This window comes from Melanotaenia boesemani, chromosome 7 (genome assembly GCF_017639745.1).
Source record: "Melanotaenia boesemani isolate fMelBoe1 chromosome 7, fMelBoe1.pri, whole genome shotgun sequence".
NCBI classification, from domain to species: domain Eukaryota; kingdom Metazoa; phylum Chordata; class Actinopteri; order Atheriniformes; family Melanotaeniidae; genus Melanotaenia; species Melanotaenia boesemani.
Window position 1 is genome coordinate 23,052,326 of NC_055688.1, and position 16,534 is coordinate 23,068,859.

At 39.4% G+C, this 16,534-nt stretch overlaps 1 protein-coding gene across 2 annotated transcripts in view; it reads left to right on the forward strand.

Annotated features, from left to right (window-relative positions):
• The window catches only part of tsc22d3 (TSC22 domain family, member 3), a 36,873-nt gene extending 23,958 nt beyond the window's left edge, over positions 1-12,915 (forward strand). The window contains exons 1-3 of one of the 2 annotated variants that reach the window (XM_041990797.1): positions 9,018-10,036; positions 10,499-10,550; positions 11,220-12,915. In XM_041990797.1, the coding sequence (XP_041846731.1) occupies positions 9,912-10,036; positions 10,499-10,550; positions 11,220-11,489 (447 nt within the window). In that variant the 5' untranslated portion in view covers positions 9,018-9,911 and the 3' untranslated portion in view covers positions 11,490-12,915. Of the gene's footprint in view, positions 1-9,017; positions 10,037-10,498; positions 10,551-11,219 lie in introns of those variants that run through there. The other variant, XM_041990796.1, reaches the window with a different exon arrangement.
• The last annotated feature ends 3,619 nt before the right edge of the window (positions 12,916-16,534 follow it).

Here is a 16,534-nt window from a genome sequence, read left to right on the forward strand (position 1 = left end):
CAGTTGTTGGGGACTCAGGTCACACAGCTGTGAGCTTGGTCAGATATGTGGCTAGAAAAAGATGAAGAAATGGGAAAATGGACAGATGACGAGGAAAAATGTGTTGCAAGAGGGAAGGAGATGGAGGGATGCTTTAGAGAAGAAGGTACAAGAGAGAGACAGCTGAGGAAGAAGAAAAGCTTTTAATCTTCCTGACTGTGCTTAGTGATTTTATTAGCATTTTCCACTAATCATGTCAAAAAAAAGAAGGAAAAAAATCACTTTGTTTACAAAGTATTTGTCATTAAGAATCTCCCATCTCTTGTTGACTGTCTTTTGTTTTTAAATAAATAAGACTATCCAGATCATTATGTATTACTTCTTTAACTTTCATTCTCATTTTTCTTTTAAAAAATTCTTGGAGACTGTTTACTGTTTTGGTCTATAAAGCTACTAATTGGTGTGTCTGTTTATCAGATGTGTTTACTTACAGTGGCTTCCAGCCGTCTTGGTAATGATAAGCATACAGTATTACAGTGATTACTTTCTGATGTTCAGCAGATGACAGAATTTGTAACAAAAACAAAAACGTGTCACAGTAGGAGCTAAAGCATCATATATCAAACTGATTTATTCTGCATGCATTACTCAGATTCACACATCCAGTACTGAGGTGATGGATGGAGGAAGTCTAATGTCAAGAAACTGAGATGACACATAGTTACATCTACACCAGCTTAGACAGCTGAGGTATACAGTACACTAAAGTCTCCATAGGCTGATAAATATGGACAGATGGCACCGAACTCTGTAACCTTTTGTTCGGGAACATGAGCCAGACATGCAAAGTGCCAGTTGCTACAACGCAAGTGTTTGTGATTCAGTCTATGAATATTGTCTTACAACATTTTTATTTAGTAAACAAGAAAATGATCATTTTTATTGCCGATTTAAATGCAGATTTCAGATAATTTTTGTCTATGGGCACCTATAAATAAATAAATCAATTAACTTATTTTTACTTTTTATTCTTTTTTATTTATTATTTATTTATACGCACTGAATATATATATACATTTCAGCACCATCTTATAAAACTATATGTCATACTATATGAGCCATAACAAGTAAAAAGACTTGCACACAGTTAATAACAAAGTTCCCTGCTTTTTAACACTGTGGAGCCAAACAAGTCGCAACCTTTGACCTTTTGTGGTGCATCCATGGAGCAATTACAGAGATCATTTAACTTCACCCATACTGCTTTAATCTGTGAGCAGATAATGTGTGTGTATGTTTTGTTTTTTGTTTTTTTGTCTGTGTGAACACGTTTACACTAAAACACAGATGGGAATCCTACGAGCCATGGTCTAGAACATGTTGTTATTTCTGTTGGAGGCGATGTGGAGCTTGGTTATGAATGTTGCCTGACAAGGTTTCACTCCCCTAACACATTCCTCTGGGTTTCGGCTCCACTTCAGTATTTTCACAGTAAATTTAACTGGGGCATCCTGCCCATTAAATCAGGTAAATCTTTTCATTATTGCCTAAAACATCTGACTTCAGCTGAGTCGCAGCCTGGTGCCGGGAGCTGCACCATCCCAAATAGTCCCAAAGCTTGTTAGCTGCAGTCCACTGTGCACGGCACCATTTGCTGCAATACTGCTGGTCCTCCTGTTATCTAATGGAAGCTACTGCATGTGAGATGCATATAATTTTGTCCCAAGTTAACTGTAAGTGGTGACTTCTGGTGAGCAAGGCATTAAACTGGGACCTTGTTCTGCCTTGACAAACCAACTCAAGGAATTGGCAGTGGTTCCAGCCTTGTCACATTTGTGCTAATGAACACAGGTTAACATGTCACCCAGGCAGGTGTTTCTATCAAGGAGCTAATCAGATGAATACAGCTTCTCAGAGGTAATAAAGAGTGCACATGTTCAGGAACACACCGTCATTTCCACTGATTCTTTAACAGTTCCCTTTGGTAAAAAAAAAACAGGGGAAGACATGATTGTATGTTTCCTGCCAGGTAAATTATAATTTAAAGCTTTCCACCACTAAGTACACCCTATCAAAAGTTGGTATGTTGTTATCTGTAACTGTACATGCAGTAAAACTGCTTCACTCAGCATCTCAGGCTGATTTAAACTGTTATCATTTCATTTATAATGAAATTCAACACACACACACAGGATTTATGGCGCCACTGTGGTCATGAAATGTATCTTTATTTACTTTTTTGTCATTCGATCCCTTGCTTCATAGATTCAGGGGAATACATTTCTGTCACTTGGATTTTAAATGACAAACTGCCTTGTTAGTCGCTTATGTTGTGATGTGGATGCGTCTGCTGATTTAAGCACAGACAGACCTGGTTATGTGTGTGAGGTCACTATCGGGAAGCATGTAATTAGACGGCACCACTTGCTGAATAAAAAACAAACAAAGAAAGAAACAAAAAAAAAATGAACAGTACCTGTAATGTGTCTAATCTGATCTAATCAGTCCAATCTGATTGTTTTAACACAGTAAAATCACAGTATGTTGCCATCTTGTCCCCAGTTGTGTCCAAAAATAAAGAAAAAAAATGTGATCTCTTTATATGTGTATAACACAGAAAGCAATCAACCAAGTTTCAATGAATAACCTGAATGGAAAAAAAGGTATGTTGTCTCAGAAAAAATCAATCTGAATAATAATTGAGATTTGTGACTATTAAATACTGAACTGAGTAAACCTGAAATTCCTTTACCCCGAAGAAATAAAAAATGGCATTTTGTTGGCATAGACCCTGCTTGGTGGAGCTCTGGGGCCAAATCATCTGTAAAATCTAACTAAATAATGCAGTTCTTCCAGATTTTCTCAAGTGAGGATTTTACTCCAGCAGGCTTTATATTATAAGCTTTCTATCCTTGTTAATCCACAACAGCGTTGTGTGAGGCTTTATCTGTAAAAGAACATGTCTGTGCATCACAGTTTGTCAATGTCATATGTCATAACATTTTACTTGCTAATAGAAGGGATTAAGCTGATGAAGACATGGAAGATGTTTATGCAGAACTGTCAAACTGGAAAGGAGTGTGCAATTTGTCAAGTCATGAGCAGCTTACTTATGTTGTTTGTCCTTTTGGAGCAGCAATCGCTCTCCAAACAATCAAATCCCTAATGACAAAGAAGGCTCTCTGCAGATGACAAACCCAGAATTTAAAAGTGTTGAGGGATTATTTAGCATCACAATCATTATAGAAAGTGTTACATATGGAACAACAGAGCTGATTTATGTGTCTCAGTTTGCTTTTACATGTGAACCATCAGCTGTCAGGCACTGCAGTTAGAAAACTGTCTTATGTAAGTTAACATTTATTGTCTGGCTTCAGTGTGTCAGACAGTCTGGTGGTCGATAAGTTCACAAAACAAGTTTTTTATTTTATTTTTATTTTTAAATATATCACGGAACAATGCCTCAACAGTGGGTTTTATCACCTCTGATAACATAAGGTATAAAGATTAGAATGATCATTGCTCTCTACAGGTGCAATTAGTGAGAGATCTTTTGCTTTGTCTTCCTGAAACACACAATCCAGCATAGCCAAGATAAAACAAACAGCTCTATTTCAGAAAGCAGCTATTTTCATTGTAACTCTCAGGCCATTGTATTCCATTGGTTTGTAGTCACAGCATACAAGTAACAGTCTGAGCATGGCACTCACAGTTATGGCTGCATACCCAGAGGTATCACCAGTGCTCAATTGTCTCTTTGTGCACTGGGAACACAGTTGTTGGGAACAAACAACAGCACAACAGTAAGCAGTCAAAGGGGGGTTCTTGCCTCTTGAACGGTCACTTCATTTGGACCCCAAGATGGGACAGTCTCAGACAACTAGAAGTTCCCCTTTTGGGGCTCGGCCGCCCTCTCCTCGGACGGTGTGCGCTTTTCGCTTGGCCGAACCGTCTCAGAGATTCTGTTGCCACTACCAGCACTTTGGCTTCCCTGAAAGGGCTATGAGCTACTCACCACCTTACTCACCAAGTTTCTTCAAGAGGCCAGATCGGCGGTAAGTCAAGGTGGCAGGGAACAGTGAATATTTGTCTTGTGTGAGACAGTGTGTTTGGCATGATGGTGACATGAGTCAGTGACAGATGTGCACTTCAAAGACAATTCAGAAGGAGAAGGATGGGGAGCACTGGTAGAGTGTCAGTGGCTAAATAATGTGGAGTTGAGATGCAACATGTTTTTGTGAAAAGCCTGGGAACAAGTCTACTCAAATGGAAGGAATGCAGTTACTGTTTCATATACTTATAAGGCCAGAAAGAAACCAAAACAGCAAAAGACCCAAAGCTACAACTGACTCTCTATATCAAATGTATTAAAAGTGATTATTTGCTAGAATTTCTCATTTTCATTCCTCAAAAACCCTCTTGGTTGTCACAGGGTAGAAAAACTTCATTTGAATTTCCTCTAATACTGAATTGAAAAAAGACGTGCACATCGTTGTTATGCATGCAGCACTGATAGCAAAAGACACTGGAGAGTAACGGCAACCCTGTCATCATCTCCACATGTCCTGCACGTTTGACACAATACATTACACAGAGGAATATTACATGAAATCTAAGGGCAGAAACTGACTGCTTGTTAAATTTATTGAAACATCTCATGAGGAAGGCCGAGGCCATGTGCCTTCTTGCTGTTCTTTGCTCCAGAGACTGGAGGAGTTGCGATAATGACTGCCTTTCGGTTTTCAAGCGTATGAAGGTACTTTAGTATTCACAGTTTGTAACCAGTCATGTTGCCTACACTGACAGCTTTCTCTGAGATAGCCTCTGGCTGCAGCCTGTGGCAGGTGTGACTGTGACTGGGGCCTGACATTACAGGTCACAGTTTGTCAGGTCAGTCTTTTTAGAGTCTATGAATTCCTAATAAACAGAGTGCAGATTGGATAAGCGCTGAAAAGAAGATGATGTAGCATCCTTTTGACCCAGTGGCAATTTCTAAAACAACATAGCTGCTTTTCTTTTATCCTTGATCTCTGTGTACATCTTGAACCTTGTGAGCAAAACAAAACAAAACAAAAAACTCAAAATATTTCTCAGAAGGGGCACTGGATGGTTGGCAGTACATCTCAGTCTCATTCTTCTGCTGTGACTGCAGATGAACAGTATTATATAACACGTTTGGCTCTTGTGCAGGGGACATCGGATGGGAACTGTGGCCCATCGCCGAGCTTTGGACTGACTCACGAACACGATGAGAAATGAGAAATACAAGCCACCTTACTTTTTGAGAAAGCACGACAAGTCAATATTAGCACTGTACAAACAGGCAGCTTTAAAATTAAGCAAACTTGTTTATGTGGTGAATAAACATCTCTCAGTTGAGATTTGTACTGGAGCAGTTTTGAAACTCAGAACAAAGGAGGAATATGAATTCATGCAGTCTGTCTTTAGAGGATGTTTATAGTTTACTTGAACAGTGTAATTTACTGATGTTTCTGTGTGTGGATCCCAGCTTAGCAAGGGGGGCAAGGGAATTCACCTGCCTTTCTTTGATGGAACAGAGCTTGGCATCAAAGCTGGCAGTTGTACTGTCACAGCTCGTAATCTGAGATGACAGATACTACGATTCACTAATACCTAATCAATGTGCTTTCTGTTTAGGCCTGTGGGGCTCAGCAGAAGTTATCTCTTACACTCTAATTGTTTTGTATCATGAGAACAGGTTTTCTTTTCTAAAGGAATTGAAGCAAAGGTTAAAGTGTTTAAAGTCTTTAGTAATTTATCATTATCTCATATACAATTACATTTTTCATTTCATTGTGACCTTAAGGGTGATTTTCCTTTGTGACCCCCACTTCTGATTTATTTTATGTTAACATTTAGTCCTTTTATGTATTATGTAATTTTATGATATGCATAGGAGCAAAAATGGAAAACCCACAGAGATAAATGTGTTCCATGTGATCAGCATGGGAACAAAAACTTCACAAAGGTTATTGACTTGAAATTTTCCTCTTCTTGTTGTGTTGGAATAAACTGTATTATCCAGAGGCTCTCTAAAAATGTATCAGGCTTATCATCAGTATTGAATCAGTTAACCCTGCAAACAAAATGGAACATAACGTGACAGCTGAGAAGCGCTGGGCATAACATTAAAGCTATTAAAACCTGCACGCAGCAAAAACAAAGTCTATTGCCCAACAGCAGACTCAGATACCACTCAGTGGAAAATACTGGAGGCAAAAAAAAGCATCTTGACAATAGGTGTACTTTCTCCGTATCGGCTGCTGTACACATTTTATAACATTTTATGAGTAACTGTGTAAAGCCATGCCAGACGTGATAACAAGTTCAGAATATTACCTGAGGTGTAAAAAGTCAACCAGAGAGCAGGGATTTGCTTCTTGAGCCAAGCAGATGTAGTCCAATCAGTGGATACTGTAGAAACTATAGTATTACTAGTAGTAGTAACTATAGAAATGTATGTCACACAACAAATAATAATAAACTTTATTTGCAGACACAGGCCCATAAAACACAAAGCTACAACATACAAAAAACATACAGAATAGATAGTAAAAACATGTTTATGTTGCCCTGAAATATTGTTGACCTCACTGCTTTACACGCTGTGCTGAATTCCACGTGTACAGCCCAGAAACATTTTACAATTTATGACAAATTGATGATACAGTGTGACCTGAAAGGACTTTTTTCTAAATGGTCTCTAAGCAGGAAAAACAAGCCAAAATTTTAGGAAAATGGTTACGGAATATCCCATGGAAGAAAAAAAAGGGCTCATGAACAGAGCCTCTGTTTCTGATACTGTGACCTATATGTGGTGTAACCTACATTTCCACCACTAGAGACCAGTAGAGTTCAGATATAAAATGGTTGGAAATTTACCAAAACATAGGATGGAAAAGTACCTATATACACATGTGTACGTGCACACATGTGATACGGTACATTGTGTTGTTCTTTACAGACTGCAGTGATAAATAATTCAATAAATCACAAGCTCAAAGTGTGTAGGAAACTTTTCAGTAACATGAATAGAGTCATAAAGTTTAGTCTACACTTAGAAAATCAAGTAGCTGCTAAAGGACCGTGACTTTGCATTCAGGTCTGGAAACATGGACCTATACAGCATTGCCAGATCCAACCAGGCATCAGACAGGCAAAGGGATAAAATTGAGAGCTACTTTAATGAGGGGAATACCCGACAAGTGTGGCAGGGCATACAGCACAAACAGCTCCAACGTTTCCACCATTGGCATGAACAGAAACTTAGCAAACAAGCTTAATAATTTCTTTGCTCGGTTTGAGGTGAATGTGGAGAAGCCTGTCCACATGCTGCCAAAAAGATAATAGCTTGGCTCTGACTGTAAACACTGAGGGAGTTTGAAGGGTGTTCCGTGGTGTGAATCTAAAAAAAAGTTGCTGGTCCTGATGGTGTCCCAAGCAGGGTGCTAAGGGACTGTGCAGACCAACTGACAGAGGTTGTCACTTCCATCTTCAAACATTCTCAGGTCACCTGCACAGTCCCCAGCTGTCTCAAAACTGTCACTATTGTCCCGATCCCCAAGAGACCATCAGTCAGGAGTCTCAGTGACCTGCAGCTCTTGCCCCCACCATAATGCAGTGCTTTGAAAGTCTGATACTGAGACATCTAAAATCTGAACTGGCCCCCAGGCTGGACCAGCACCACTTTAAATATAGAGCCAACAGGTCTACAGGTGATGCTATCAACACAGCCCTTTGCAGTGTGTCAAAACATCTAGAACAATCAGGTACATATGCAAGACAGTCAGGAAGGAAATCTCTTATCCATTTGCAGGTGTGCTCGCCAACACCCACACTGTTCATTTTGGAGATTACCTTCCTGACCGTGAGCAGTCAGTCAGGGCAAGATCCCACAACTCCCCTGTCCTGACCCTCAGCACATGGGCCCATGGCTGTCGGCTCAGCCCAATAACTGCATAGCCTGTATACCCATAACTGCATAGCAATCCACAGCAGTAACATTATTACTTTGCATATTATATATAGTATTAATTTGCAGCTGACACTGACTACTGTGGTGGGGCCTTTTATCCACACACACACACACACACACACACACACACACACACACACACACACACACACACACACACACACACACACACACACAATGTACAGTGACTGTTTTATTTATAAATTTATTTTTTTCACTTGCCACTTTACAACTACATTTACCAGTTATTCATATTTATCTCTTTTATACTTGTCAGTTTATTAGGGTCCGAGCCATACGAAGTATGGAAGGACCCTATTGTTGTGGAAATGTTTATTATTATTATTATTATTTTTTATTATTATTATTATTATTATTATTATTATGAGCACTTTGAGGCCAAATATGACATAGGATCTGCACCAAAGTTAACAGTATTCATACTTGTTGGGTCCTTAACACATTACAACACCTGTTGCCATGGCAAAATAGCATACTAGCTAGCACATTAGCATGCTAGCAAAAAATGCAAACTAGGTATGTCAACATTTCAGATTCTCAGCTACACATTTTAACATGTTACATAGTATGTTAATACGTTAGCTAACATGCTAGCAAAAGGTGTATGAGACAGGTGGCAGGGGCCATGGCTCGGACCCGCTCGCGGCTTTAATTTATACTTCTAGTTTCTTAATTATTGTTTTTATTCTAACCTTTTTTCTTTTATATTATTGTCTTTTATACCTCACCACAAAGAGATGTGTTGTGTTTTAATCTCATTGTGCATTACACATGTATAATGACAATAAAGGGATTCAGTTCTATTCTATTCTTTTCTAACATATCAAAATGTGAAGTTCATGTTGCTTAACTAAGTCAGTTACTCATGAAAGCTCTCATAAAATTTCTCACTTTAGATAAATAATTTAAATAACAGAGAGAGAGACGTCAGGGTGTAGGTGACGCTTCTTCAGTCAAATCCATTTTTTGCTTGAGAACTTGTTAACACAGAGTTGGTGTGGTTACAAAAGTTCATCATGTTATGTTCTCTTTGCTGCAATTAGTGTGGATTTCGGTCTGTGGGTTATCTGCTTCAAGTTGTAAAGGACACGAGTTCAGAAGCGGGGCATATGTAAAGCTGCATTCAAATGCTCATTGTAAAACCGTTGTTTAGAGTGATGCGTTACTTTCCCTTTATTTATTGTTTTCCGTGACCTTTGTATTTCTTTGCAAAAGAACTGACTTTAATGCTGGCGTTGCACTGCACTGGACTGTAAGAGAACTGTCTTTATACGTCTGGAATATGCAGTTTGTCTTTGCATCAGTTTGCATTCCTCAAAAGAATGCATTACCTAATACTTTAAGTATAATGAAAAATGTGAGGCAATTAACAGTCATATCTTTATTAATTTGCAGAATGTACACAAATAAACATGGGATTTGCATCATTTATGCCACTGTGTCAGGAGGCATTTAATAGTTCTTGGCTAAAAATATCTTTGAAACGCAAAACATCAAGCAACAAACATGTGGTTAATCATGTGACAAAGTGTACTTTGTTAGTTGTGGATGTATTATGTAAAAGTTAAAGTGGGAGTGAATTCATCACAAACTCTCCTTCATGTCTAGTTTTCCCTATAGCACGAGAAGGCATCACAAGCTCCGTCAGCTCCGCCCGTCGTCTTATTTGAATAATATATGCAGGCGTCATATGACGTCAGAAGCTAGCCTTACAAATACAGACCGGTGGCAGAAATAGCATCAGACAGTCGCTTGAAAAATCAGCGAAGCTGACGAACTGACACAGCACTGCGCTCAGCTAGAGAGGAGTCAGTGCATCGCTACTAAAGACGAAACAAACCCGGATCTATCCTTCGGAGACCAACCAATCGCAAACGTGGCGAAAAGTATAATCCAAACGAGTCTGGTACTCAGCATGAACACGGAGATGTTCGCTAAAACGCCAATGGAGGTAGCCGTCTACCAGTTGCATAACTTCTCCATCTCTTTCTTCTCCTCGCTACTCGGAGGAGACGTAGTATCGGTCAAACTTGACAACAGGTAACTTTCCGACACGTTCAGTTTGTGCTTGAATGGCGTTTCCACATTGATTTATGGGTTGTTATTGTCCTGCTGCAGGCCTCCTGATACTGAATGTTTACAGTGGCTCATAATACAAACGCTGTCTGCTCAGCTGTGTTCCATCTGCTGCTCTTTATCTGAACTTTGAACGGATATTTTGCTACTATTCGGCCTACTGAAACAATTAGCTAATTCCATTGTAATCCCCAAAAAAATCCCCAATCTAAATACCAAAGTGATCATAATGCAGTTTATGCGTAACAAAAAAACACTACTGTTAAAAAAAAAAAAAAAAAAAAAAAAAAAAATTTTCCTTTCTGTTTTGGAAGCTCTCTTGTTTCTTTGTCTCCTGACAGCGACTTAAGGAATCATCGAGCATTTGAAAAATGAGTAGTAGTTATGAACTGTTCATTTATGGATTGTTTTTCTTTGTTTTTGCAGTGCCTCTGGTGCTAGCGTTGTGGCCATTGACAACAAGATTGAACAGGCAATGGTAAGCTTGAGTTAAGACAAACCAAACTTGATACATAAAGGTGCATATGCTGAAGTGTTTGGCTAAAATTTTTGTCATTAGACATATTGATTATCACCAGCAACAAATCTGCTTTTACATTTCTTTCTTAGACTTTGCTTAGTAAGTACAGTTAGTCACTGACCTGCAGTTTTCCTATGACAAACAACATAATAGCAGCTCTCTACAAATGAAGGCTGGGATGCCCCTGTCCCATGATTTTAGTGATACATAAAAGCAGAAAACAACTGTTGGCAGTTACAGAACACAAATGCTGCAAACACCTCCATTTGAACATGCAACATGTAAACCTTACAGTCTCTTATGAGATGCATCTAATTTTTCTATTTTTGTATATAGAATTTTTACATCTTACAGTTTAATTTTATTCTTTTTTTCCCCCCCTTTCACATTTATGCTGCTGTAACACTGAAATGTCCCAGTCTGGGATTAATAAAATACATCTGGTCTGATCTAAATGAAAAAAAAAAAACCCATAATGTCAATTATCTTCTGACTGAAAACTTGGCCAGCAGCTCCAACATGTGCAATAAACAGATTAGCCTTACAAGATTTAACATTTGTTTTTTTTTTTTTGTTTTTTTTTTGCATGTTTTTGAAACTGATCCATGTCTCTTTGTGTTATGACAGGATCTAGTCAAGAACCACCTGATGTATGCAGTGCGTGAGGAGGTGGAGATCCTCAAAGAGCAGATCAAAGAGCTGGCAGAGAAGAACAACCAGCTTGAGAGGGAGAACTACCTGCTCAAGAACCTGGCTAGTCCGGAGCAGCTGGAGAAGTTCCAGTCTCGCATCCCAACAGATGTGCTGCTACCCCTGGACAATCAGAGCGTCCAGATGACCCCAGAGCAGCAGCAACAGCAGCAGACCTGTAACCACAGCACTGGCTCTGCTGTATAAGTGGCTCTGTCTTGGGGCGGGCAGAGCCACAGTCTCTTTCCAGTAATGGACCTCCAGTTGAACGTAAGCGTAACTAAATCGCCGCCACCGAGACGCCTTCGAAACAACGAGGGCGAGGCATCGGGGCTGTAAATGATCGATGGGACACAAATGAACTGTTGACACTGATAAGCACAAACCAGAACTTGAGATGCTCTGACTGGTGCCATGTCAGGCCCATCCTCTGATACCGTCCAGCTCCTTGTGGTAGTCTCTTTTTGTAGACACAAGCGTTAAGAATAGAGAGGGCAGACTAGACACAGATGAGCGCTTGCTTTCAGACAGAAGGGGGTTTCCCTGCTTAGCCAAACTCTTCCAACAAACACCCTTTGCTCTCTGGAGATGGGGAGGTGGGGGGGTCTGGAGGTGTTGATTGGGCTGGCCCCACAGGCGCTAACCTGGAAAGTGTGGGGAGTTTGCTCCCTCATGACCCAGATGAGATCCATCTGAGACGGTCCTCCAAGTCTCAACATAAACAGCCCCATTATGTGGATTTGTCCCATCTCAGAATCCAAGTTTCAAGGACTTCCTGCTGCACATTTAAGCCTCATTACAAGGACTTCTCCTGTACCTGCAGTATAATTCTAATGTGTTCATGTACATTTAAACATAAGAATAAATAACAGGATAAGCTAAGGAGACCGAAGTGGAGGTTAATACAGTGTAGTCTCTTAGAGCAGGTGAACTGCAGCAGTAGACTGATCAGTATACTGTTATTATTCATAAACATGTATTCTTGTATGTTTTGCAGATGGGGCTTGCTGCTTATGGGGGACATTAATTCTGCAATATCTGTTTTTGTTTATGATGCTGAACAAAAATCAGTTGTTTGTACTATAGGAGCAGTGTACAGTCGCTTTTGAATTTTAATTTTTTTTTTTTATTTTGGAACGAGTTGGGCTGTATCTGCCCATGTTGTTTGCCTAACTTACAGGATAACTACTGTGTAAATATAGAGGAAAAGTCCTGAGGTAAACATAATGAAGATGGTTTGCAAGCATATGCCTGCATTTTCCGCTGCAGATGCACTCCTGATTTTCGCAGCGTCATACAGTATCTGGCCTCCTTTCTTGTTCTGATGCCCACTTGAAAACAAATGGCATGATGACAGTGCCTGTAAGGAGGAGAGGAACACATTTCTACACTGAGCTCAGTTGTTGTTTTTCTAGCTACCAAAGACTTTTTTTCCCACACAGCAACAGAAGCTAAACAAACCTAGACCATGTGTAAAACTTCACAGGGAGAAGTCTTGCTTGTAGCTAGTGCTAATGACAGTTTGTTTTGTAAAGATAACGGTATTGTTGCTGTAAAGTATCCTGGAAATGGTTCACTATGGTGTTTTTGGATACAACTGCACATTTGCAATAAACCTTATGTTTACATAATACAGTATGTTGTTGACTTTGTTCATTAACTGGTGTCACAATAATATGATGCATGATTGCACACTCATATCAATGCAGTTAAATTCATGCAATACACTATATGCACATCTAAGTAAGGTGTATCATGAAGCATGTACAAATATTGTTGCATGTTTTAGAGACTGCATGTCATAATTTAAACATGCACTGCAGTACACAACATGATTATTCATTAAAAACTAAATTAGGGGAATATGAATTTAACTTTTTGATCAAAGCTAACATTTAATCCTATTCCTTTCCAAAATCTTAAGCGTTGAGCTTTGCTTTGTTTACAAGGTCTGTTGGAGAGGCGGCATGTGATGCGGAAAATTCAGCACGTTATTGCAGTCCGCCACAAGGCCCCTGCTGCATACAAAGATGCTTTTAATGAAAGCATGTGTCTCACATTTGAAGAAGACAAATATTCTGTTCTTAGATACCAAGATTCTGAAACAAAAAATATGTTCAGTATTAATGTGTACTTTTTGTTTTAACCCACACAAATTCAAAAACAGCACAACCACTAATGATAGTGGAGTAATAATAGCTAGGATGCCTGTGAACTTGAGTCTGCAAGAGAGGAAAAAACACTTTGTACCAGAGGCTTTTTCCTTCAGACGAACTGGCAGCCTGCGCGTAACCAGATACGTTGTGGCTTTCCTGGTGCGCAGACTAGGCTCAAATCCATCTGCTGCTGAAAACAAGGAGACTCCACTGACTTAGTCATCACTCCGATCAAAATCTGTGGTCCCTCTGGATGTTTTCTATCTAAATAAGTGATTATGTGTTGAGCTAATGGTCCAAATTAGTACCTGCTCTGAGAGGCATTCTGAATTTATAGCAGAAGGAACTTGTGCAGTTTGACTGAGGTGGACATTTATTTAATGTGGTAAAAAAGGGGTAAAGGTGTTTATTGGCTCCCATTTGCACAAGATAATTATATTCAGTCTGTCTGGCCAGGCTGCAGAGCGCTTTGTGCATGTCAGTCAAAGAGGTTGCAGTGTTTGCTACAGCAGAAAGTGGTACTGCAGTTTAATCACACTTGTGCTAATGACTGATCCAGCTTCAGCCACAGAGGAAAAAGTCAGTCTGGCAGCAGAGCTAGCGTGCCAAAGAATGTAGCGGCTCACAGAAAGCCTGAAGACAATTAGGACTTTGGCTTTATTTACTACTTTGCTTGATCTGTCAGTCTATTTTGGGATTGGGTTAGAAACATTGTGTTCCAAAGGTCCTTTGGTGTCTTTTTATTTGAAACTGATTGATAAGTTTCCATGCATGGCTCATAACTGCTGAGGACATATTTTTCTCTTTACCAAAGCCATGATTAACTGTTCCCTCCATTCTCTCTGGAATTAATTTGAAATGGATTTAGATTCAGTTCTTGTGGTAATCTCCATTACTTCTAAGTTCATATATGCACAAGAATAATTTAATATCTTCTGGCATGGATTAATGCACAAACTAACTTAGGCTGCAGCCTAGGGGCCCATGTGTGTAGGGGGCCCCTATTGGCAAAAAGAACTTTTACCTTGCTAACCTTGGAGTCACTCAAACTATTTTGCCGAAACTTTATTACCCAGCCCATAGCCACAGCAAAGACTTTAGATGGGTGCCACAATGCCTCACAACTCTCTCACTCGGGTCAGGGTCTGTACTGACGTTTGACCCACATGAAACACTGCTAGGTTGTGCCACCAACACTCCAGAAATCAGCCATGACCCAGCTGCCTTGAATCCCTGTGTGGTGGCCAATTCACCTGCTGCAGCTGAAGGAGCACCGGAGAGCGACAGTCCTATTACCTACAGCACTGATCCTGGATGCTGGGATAAAATTGATGAACATATGAGGATATACTGGATAAAAATGGGATCAGAAGCTTGTCAGAATGAAGATGCGGATATTGCAGCTTCAGAGAAGACAACACAAACACCAGAAGAGGTAGTTTTCTAAAACCATATTTACAAAGAAACTTGCAAATGGTGAAACTATACTAAGAAAATGGTTGCTTTGTTCCACTTCAGAAGGTACAGTGTTCTGTTTTCCATGTAAACTATTTGGGGATATTGATCAACAGTTTGTACTCACCGCAGACTACAGTGACTGGGAAATTGCAGCTTTGCACCTTGGTGAACATGAAAGATCAAGCAGCCACAGCACTTTGTTACTTATGTTATGCACTTCCAACTCCCAAAATTAGCCTAGGGGCCCATGATCATCTTAATCCACCAGTGCATATCTTGACAGTTATACCACTTCTGACCACAGCGTTTAAAATAAAATCATTCACATATCAAACATTAATCTCACTTTGGTAAAACTCTCACCAGTGGAGAAATTGTTTCTTCTGTAGTTAATATCTAAAAGACACATCCTTATCTGGCTTTTGACTGAATTTCTAGCAGAAGAATAGATAAATGGAAAATGTGAGTCAAAGCCTCAGTAATTCTGTCACTTCCTGCAAAGTATGATTAAAAATGAACAACTTGGAACAACTTTTCGGTGTGGAATTAATATTTAGACTGCCTGATACCAGCTAAGAGAGGAGTTTTTGTTGGATTACTAGCGTTATGCAATACACACACACACACACACACACCCACACACACACACACAACCACACACACACACACAGGAAAAAACATCTGTTTCAGATGGAAGTTTGGGGGTGGTGTTGGGAAAAGTGTACTCTGCTTCAGCATGGTTGGGTTTGCATGCAGGAGAATAATTTGGTCAGAGTGTTTTTCATTCAGACATCCACAACTTGCGTGCCTTCAGAATGTCAGCCTATTCAGCATGTCAACATGAGAGTCAGAGACAAATGAAACAAATGTTGGATTGTGTCATGTTGTTAGGCAGTGACATGTGCAGCCCATTTCTGCAATATGAAAGAGTTGCTCTGTTTTTTCCAGAAAAAAACTTTTTAAAAGAGTTGCAAATTGCCCAAGACAGATGTTATGTAATAAAGGAAAAAGAAGTATGTTAGTGGCTTTCCCACAGAAGAAAACTGTTTACTACCTTTAAGGAACAACAATTTACACAACTTAAGAGCATAACTTTATTAATAGCCTTCCTCCTTGCACATACTGTGTTTCATCTGTTGTACTGAGACTCTTACCTAATGTCAGTGAAGTCACAACTGAAAGTACAAAGTCCACCCACACAGGAAAAGCAGGTGTTTTGCTGCAGACAGACAGACGTACAGAGAGGCTGCTATTCCTTTAATCATGAATAAGCTAATTAATCCTATGCTGAGACTTTGTTCTGTATATGTGAGGGTGCTACATACATCTTACAGATTACATTAAACTAAAAGGTCATGAATATTTTCAAATATTTATCTGATGAAGCACATATACATTTTAATTGTATGCAAGGGAATGTGTAGATCAAACGTGGGGTATTTTTTTATGTTTCCACTGACAATGTATTTATTTTTTTTGTCATTACTGGACAGATTACTGAATGGTATATAGTATATGGTACAGACCCAGGGGCCCAAGGAGTTAGAAATTTACTCCAGAAATTTAGAATATGTTCCCAATACATGCATTACCAGTGTAATGTAAATATAAATTCAATATAAAAAAGCTTGTCTTTTA